General features: G+C 40.8%; 1 protein-coding gene across 1 annotated transcript in view; it reads right to left on the bottom strand.

Moving 5' to 3' along the window:
- Window positions 1–642: 642 nt before the first annotated feature.
- Window positions 643–7,751, bottom strand: part of MYL1 (myosin light chain 1) — a 19,247-nt gene continuing 12,138 nt past the window's right edge. Inside the window, exons 3-7 of the mRNA XM_085299304.1 lie at window positions 5,185–5,328; window positions 3,092–3,265; window positions 2,490–2,567; window positions 1,886–1,938; window positions 643–1,014 (exon numbers count right to left, since the gene is read on the bottom strand). Of these exons, the coding sequence (XP_085155430.1) occupies window positions 1,910–1,938; window positions 2,490–2,567; window positions 3,092–3,265; window positions 5,185–5,328 (425 nt within the window). The 3' untranslated portion in view covers window positions 643–1,014; window positions 1,886–1,909. The remainder of the gene's footprint in view (window positions 1,015–1,885; window positions 1,939–2,489; window positions 2,568–3,091; window positions 3,266–5,184; window positions 5,329–7,751) is intronic.

Raw genomic sequence — 7,751 nt, 5'->3', positions numbered from 1 at the left:
CGATTCCCCTGGTGCGGAGCTGGTCAATTTTTATGATCTGTTGTTCTATTTTATCTGTAAAGCTATAAATGCGTCTGGTCGCTGGGACGCCTTCCTTGTTGTGCTGCAGACCCGTTCTTGCCATTGTAGTGCATAGGAGGAAGCTTTGCTAGAAAGAGTTGCTCYGCGTGGCCCCAAAGCAGGGCCACCCTGGCTGTCTTTGGGCCTGGTGTGCTGGTGGTGTAGCAGGCAGGGGAACACACACACAGACACACACACACGTGTGTGTGTGTGTATATGTGTATATATATATATGTATATATATATATGTGTGTGTGTGTGTATATATATATATATATATATATACACACACACACACACGCATACATACATACATACATACATATCTTCTCCAGGAGAGGCTGCTGAGCCCACAGGAGACTTGGAGCTGTTGACACCAGCTTCCCATTGTCTTTCTCCCAAGAGCAGTTAAGTGCTAATCTAGGGAGTAGCTCCCTAATTACTCCTTCTCCCCATCCTCAAGGAAAACAATTTTCGTGCAGATTGAGTAGGGTGAGTTCCTGAAGATGTTTGTTTATTTTATTTCCATAAAAGTTTATTTTGTGAAATATAATATACAGAGAAAATAAATTAATTATTGGGCACTGCTTTGAATAGGGTTTCAACAGCTTTAGAGAAAGAAAGATTTTATAGCTCCAAAGTGACCACAGGGATTTATTGACACTTTAATTTTCCAAGGGATTATATAATTTCATTGACAAACAACATGGAAAAAGATGCTTTGGAAGGATGGATGGATGGAGGATGGTAGCACTTTGTTCCATCTAGCTTGCCTTAATGAAAGTTTGGTTTTTGAAATGAAAGGGTGGTACGTATGGATGCACTGGTAAAAAGTAGCAGGTTTGGAGGCACGTTGTCAGTCCTACATGGTATCTGTGTTGATAGTGATTGACAGAGCAAGTTTCACTGAGACAAATCTCTGGTGCCATCTGGTCTTTCCAAATTCAGCTTGTTCTGAGAAGGAATGGGAAAATTGGATTTGAAGTCACTTTACCAGAAGAAACACATGCAAAATAGAGCCCTTGATTTCTCACTGCTTCCTTTTAAAGTGTTTGTTGCATGCARGGGTTGGAAATGTCCTTCCCAGGTTGTTATAATGTAGTTTAAATGGACCCATAATAAAAAGACCCACAGTATCTTATCTTTGTATTTCAAAGACAGCTGCTGTTTGTTTTCTGTGGAAAAAATAGCAGCTTTTTTTTTTTTTCTTTTTGTCCTACCTATACATTAGTTCTAAATGTGCAGGTACTTCTAAAGTCCTGTTTTGACTACTGATCGTGACTGTTAGAATACTTTTATTTTAGATGATTACTGCATTTTGTTTGAAGAACTATTCCCATAGCTCACAAAGGTATTCAAGCTACTCGCTGCTCTTACTGTAATCTACAAATCAGAAGGCATGGCTTTGATTTCTTTTTTTCAAACAAATTATCTCAGTGTTTGTAGGATAAATATCTCAAGCTGTCAATTTGCATAGCTTAAACTCTTTCATTTTGCCTTACAACAGAAATAAAAGAAAAATACTGAAACTTAAATATTTAAATGTCCGCAGATGAACTGGCATTTGTCATGGTCTGGATATGTTATCTTAGATTAAGCCACTAAGCACTGTCTCAGTTTCCCCCAGTTTTAGAGCTATGAGCAGGATCCAGGAGTCTGGATTCTTGTTTTCTTTGTTCTTGTCCAACAGTCTATTTTGGTTTTATGTGTATTATTGAGGAGATGGCATCGTGTTGATTTGATAACCTATGTCTGGCCATGAGCAGGTAGAAACTATTAAGAGGAAGAGGAACAAGGTTAAAGCACACAAAAGAGAAGGACATACCGCTTGGCATCTGGGGAATTCCATTTAGACGGACAAGATGTGCTTCACAAATGCTGTGAAAGAGTACAGATATGATAGTTAGAGCAGCAAACATTGGTTTGGGAAGTATCTTTAAAAATAAGAGCTATTCATGAGCTTAAGACATTTTAAAGGCCAATTCCTGAGCAGATTTGACCTAATATGCAGTTCTTAAGTGTTTAATGTTGTTCATGCCAAATTCTCTCCTTGGTTGGATGTGATAATAGTAAATATATGGCAAATAAAGCACTTCTGAGCAGTAGCGATGGGTTAGCTTTCTTCCAACCATCACAGCTTTTCTGCAGAAAAAGTCTTAAGGCTGATAAAAGTAGCCTTCTCTGTTGTGACTAGATTTAGTGTCTTTAGTAGTATAACTGCTGGCTAAGTATGTAGTGTAACTGCTGGCTAAGTATGTAGCAAATAGCAAGTCATTTTCATGCTTATTATACTTTAGTGTAACTCAAGTGCTTTGTCTGATCTGCCTGAGAAATCTCACAATTAAAAGCCAACTGCAAAGAAACTGTGAGAGTAAGAGAGAGAGAGATATGAAATGTAGGGTAAGAGGGTGCTGAACCCTTGGACCTACCCTCATAGTTGATGCAACCATTGGAGTCTTCCTGACCTTTCATCAGTTCTTCTACTTCTTCTTCTGTCATCTTCTCACCTGGGGAATAGAGAGCCCAGTTAGTTGTTAAACAGACACTCAGCTGGGGCTGAGAGGCTGAACCCTAGAGATTTTCCATTTTCTGGAAGCTTTTTTGCTCTTTATCCTCTTCCTTCCTAGGTTAGTAACAAAAAAGATCTATAATTGAACTGAGCTTTTTAAATTTAAACTTAGGTGTTCTGCGCATGCACATAAATACATGTAATCCTGTTATGCTACAAAGCAAAGAAACTTTGGGGCAAATTTTCTATTGTTGTCCATATGCTTTGTGCCACTTGCAGCCTTTTCTCTCTAGCCCTCAAGTTGCAGGCATTCTTAGTACCTAGGCTGAGTTGAGAAACAGCAAAAGAAACCTTTTCTTTTGGGCTTCCTACAGTCTTTTTTGTTCACTTTCTCTTCGGGTTCCTAGCTCAGAAATTCAGAGTCCTGTCGGGCTTTTCAGCCTGCTACTTCCCTGGATCAGCTAGAACACCCTTTCCCTTTCTGATGCTTTTTTAATGCTAGCGGAGGTATTTTTCCCTTACCCAGAGTAGCCAGTACATGACGGAGCTCAGCCCCCATGACTGTGCCATTGCCCTCCTTGTCAAAAACACGCAGACCTTCAACGAAGTCTTCATAGGTACCCTGGTCTTTGTTGTTAGCAGCTGCTTGCAGCATGGGCAGGAACTCCTCAAAAGTAATTTTCTTGGCGTTCAGCTCTGGAAAGAAAATACCAGTTGTTATACTATGAGACCCTTCTACTTGTGTTCTCCTGTTGGGATATTCACCCTGAAATGCAGGAGAGTCTCCCACCTCATTTGCTCACCTTTTTCTAGCTTTTATTCTAGCTTCTGCCTCAGGATTTGGCAGTTCTGCTGCAGAATCTGGATTTTATCTTATCATAGGAGGTTACATTTTCATGTCTGTCTTTTTTTTTTTCCCACATCATTGCTCCAGCCCTCTTTTCACACAGTCTTAGATATTTCTGTTTGTGTGCATATTGTACTTTTCTTTCAGAAGTGAAACTTGCTGTATGAGTTCATGTTTGAAAGGATAATGCTTTGGGAGTGGAGCTGCAGAATACAACACAATAGAAACCTGGAACCCCAAACAGTGAAAAATGGTGATCAGAGAGAGGGTAGACTTAGGCAAGCCCCAGGAGTTGTCTGCATCGTGTTACTGACCTCTTCAGGTTTCAAAGTGGCTGTTGGTTTGTGAATGGAGGCAGTGGCTAAAAATCGCTATAACCTTCTTTGTGATCTTTGATCTTTCCTTCTAAAGAGCAGGGCAGAAAACTTTGCCCTCTATCTCTCAACTAATAAGAAAAGCAAAGCTGAAATCACTTTACTTTATGCTATAAGGCTATGTTATGAGCTGAAGTAAACTGAACCTTGATAGCATGAGTGCTGTTTAACTAATATCAAGGGCAGTATTACGCAAAGAGAGGTTCTGTTGTTTTAAGTTTACTCTCTTCCTCCAGTGGCCACAGTTTAGTCTCAAGTTTTGTTTTCTTTCACAGATTAGTTTTCTTATTCTTCAGGCTTTCTTGGGCCTGGTAGCAGAGATTAGCTTAAAAATAGCCTCGCTAAAAATAAAGTGTCTACCCAGCACATATGTTCAAATTCACTATTGCACATGATCAGTGTACGGGTCCAAGAGCTCACAAGCTTAGTGTGTTTTAATACCTGTGTTTTCACAACCCAGAGGTGCAGGTCTTCAGGGAAGCTTTCCCCAAATGGCTTTCATTGGAGCAAGGCTGCCAAATGAAGGGATCATTTTTTTTTTTCCTTAGATATTTGCAAAGAGCAACCTTTAGCTGGGCAGATACAAAATGTGACAGATGAAAACATAGATTTTTGAATATAGAATAATTGTAGAAACTGTTTTACTACTCACTATACAAAAATCACTGTCGAGTGCTGCTATAGTCACTTAAAGCACTGTGATGGTTTCACCTATGTTAGTCCTTTACTTAGTGCTTCCCCCGGTGCTCATGCTTAACTTAGGTTCTCTGAATGGTCCCTCAGAACACCCTCTGCCATGCCTGAGGGTCTGGATGTAGTGTTGCCCATCTTGGTATGGTCCTGCCTGGTTTGAAATGAGGATCAGCTGCAGGTAGGTCCTTGTTAAAAGGCAGCTACCATGATATTTACCATTTCTTTTATCTTGGGGAGGGGAGGAAAGGAAATGGAAAATGACAGCTCATAAAGGGCTAACATATGCCCTGGCATGTCTGGGTTTGTAGCTGCTTTAAGCAGCCCACCACAGGCAGTAGAAATACACTGGTGGGTTTCTAGTCTCAGAGCATGTCTAGCCTTGTGCAGAACGGCCTTGAGGGGAGAGCATCAGTTGTTGAAATGGACCTACAGCACCTCAGCAGGGGCTGAGGCAGAAATGGATCTATGAGCTGCATGAGCATGTGTTATACCTACACYAAGCTGACACCAAAATGATCTCTCTTTCTCTGTGTTCCCCACTGCCTCAGTCCTCTTCAAAATGAACTCGAGGAGTTCCCTGTATCCCTGCTGGCAAGATTGCTGTGCGCCCCTGAGAGTGAAAGTTCCTCTCCCTCCTACTGTGGCTAATGATATTTCCACAGCCTGCAGAAGGGCCACGTGAGAGGCTGTAGGGTAGTTACCCTCTTTGCTGGGGTTGCCCAGGATCTTGTTGATCTCGGCGTTTGTGGGGTTCTGCCCCAGCGCGCGGATGATATCGCCAACCTGGCTCAGGGTGATCTTGGCATCACCAGTCCTGTCAAAGAGGAGGAAGGCCTCCTTGAATTCTGCAAGGAAAGAGCATGAGTTAAATCGAGCCCGGCAGCTCTGCATTGACGAGTTATATTGACCAAGATGCGAGTCTGTTGTCTTCTGGCATCCTTCCACCAACTCTGGGGGAGTTAGCCAGGAGAATCTTTGGCCCATGATTCCAAGAAAAACACCTCCCCTCTGACATTTTGGTTTCACTATTTTTAAACTTTTATATCTACCTTTCATATCTTTCCTTACTCCGATAGCTATCAATAGCTTTGTAATTGATCCCATAGTTATTTCAAGCACTGAGGAAGATAGCTTGATATAAATGCTGCCATTTAAGAACAAGTTTCTTTGTGGCATAGCAACAGGAGGTGAAAATGTTCTGGAATAATCTGCTCCATTTTATTTCACCATGGGACTGAGACTCTTCCATAAAAGTACCCAGCAGTGCAAGACGTCTGCTTGCTTTGATGGGTCCTGTCTGCAATCCCAGTGTCTCAGCTACGCAGTGTTAATGGGAAACTTAAAGGTGAATTTCAAATGCTCCTACTTTCACTCTCCCTTAAAGCTGCCTTCTAATGACATTTTTACTGATGTTTTTCCTCTTGTCTGCCCTTTGTGATCTGTCTCTGTTTTGTAGAGATCCTTGAAGATCTGGCTTTTCCAGTAGCAATGTTTGTATTCTGCCTTTTTCCAGTGCATTTCCCATTAAATGAATGATAATCACTTGGGGGCACTGAAAGGAGCAAAGTCTCAAATTCATTTATTTTCCCCTTTGCTGCAGACCAAGGACTTGCGGTACTGATGCGTCTATAAAGATCGGTGCAGGTAAACACCTTCATCACATTGTCAGTCTTCATTGTCAGTTGCAAAGCTCCATGTTCATTATGTTACTATATTTTTTCAGTCTTTTAAAAATATTTGTTGCAATAAGTTAAGAAATATGTAAAAAGTCAAGAGTTCACCTAAAAGGCTACCTTTGACCTTCATAGGTGCAGGGCAGCTTGGTCTGTGCTATTGATCTCTTCTCTACTGCAATGTCTGACCATGCTGGGTTTTAACTCCAAGAAAACCAAGTGAAATATCTTTCTCTCTAGCTGCTTATCTTATCTGAACAGGTGTCATCACCAAGTGAGGCTTGGTGTTTTGCAGCATGTATAGGTGGAACGTTCTTTTTGCCTTGGGACAGATTTAAGAGTAATAAAACACATCTCTAATTATGCTGGAGATGTATAAAATGGAGGGATTTAGCTTCTTGCTTTAGCCATCCACATACTGCCTCACTGGAGGAGTTGCTGGCACCCAGTAAAACTGCTGATACAGGATGCAGGCCTACTAGGCTGTAACCTAATACATCTGAAACTAATCCCCTTACTGTCTGATGTGTGAGACCTATAACCCTTTACTGTTGACACACTCCCCTTACAGCTTTTATTACTGACTGTAAAATCAAGGCCTTTTGGACCTGCGTAGAGCTTCCCCTTACAATCTACCAGCTTCATGTTGGCTCTTGTTCTGGCAGCTAAGGTCAATGGAGCTGTGCTGATTTATGCCATATGATCCGATCTTTCATCTGGTTCATGAATGGCATTTAGCTACAGCTAAGTGTAAACTGTCAGGAGAATTTCTCTATTTTGTAAATCCCATGAAATTTTATGTTTATTGGGTTATGAATATAGCTCCCTGCTTCGGAGAAGAGCCCAATTTTATTTTTCTCTCTCTGATATTCATCTCTCTGCAATATATCTTTGCTGATTTTTTCAGTTTATACCTTTTCTGGAGCAAGCAAGTCTAAAATCCCTCTCTGAAGAGGGTTATGCCCAGCTATTGGTGTGTCAGTGTGTGTGGATGGAAATAGCTAGAGAGGGTGAAGCATCAGTGTTTCAGGGAAATCCTCCCTCTCTCAAGTGGCTTTTAATTGCTCCCTTACTTGGTTCAGTCATCACAGCATTACAGCAGCTGGCTGATCTGAAATATGGAAGGAAGCTGAAAAAAGATTGTTACATTTTTATACATGTCAGTAGCTTTGAACTAATGGCATTTTTCCATAAACTCTCCCAACCCTTTTGTAAAAGTTTTAGAATTGGAAAGTGAGGAGGAGACGAGATGATAATTTCCTTTGTGATTAGGAGTGTCTGAACTGGAGAAGAGGCACATCTACAGGACTGTGCCCCTCTCTGATGTTTTTGATGGTTATGATGGTGTAACCTAGAGCAGGCTCTCTGTCAAGACATGTGTCTAGCTATTTCTCTGAAGTTTTAGTAAATTCTTGCCGTTTTTCGTCTACATACTTTGTTCACAGTTGGGGAATCTATCTATATAATATATATATGTATATTTTTTTTAAAAAAAGCTTTTATACCTGTGTTACTTACTATAGCCCAAATGCATCTATGAAGTTACTAAAAACACTTGGGCATAGATTACTAAGGTTTCAATAGGGATTTTTTTT

Source organism: Rhea americana, unplaced genomic scaffold (genome assembly GCF_003343005.1).
Source record: "Rhea americana isolate MKP2758 unplaced genomic scaffold, rheAme1 scaffold_15, whole genome shotgun sequence".
NCBI classification, from domain to species: Eukaryota; Metazoa; Chordata; class Aves; order Rheiformes; family Rheidae; genus Rhea; species Rhea americana.
The sequence above is the reverse complement of the archived record's forward strand: the minus strand, read 5'-3'. Positions and strand labels throughout refer to the sequence as shown.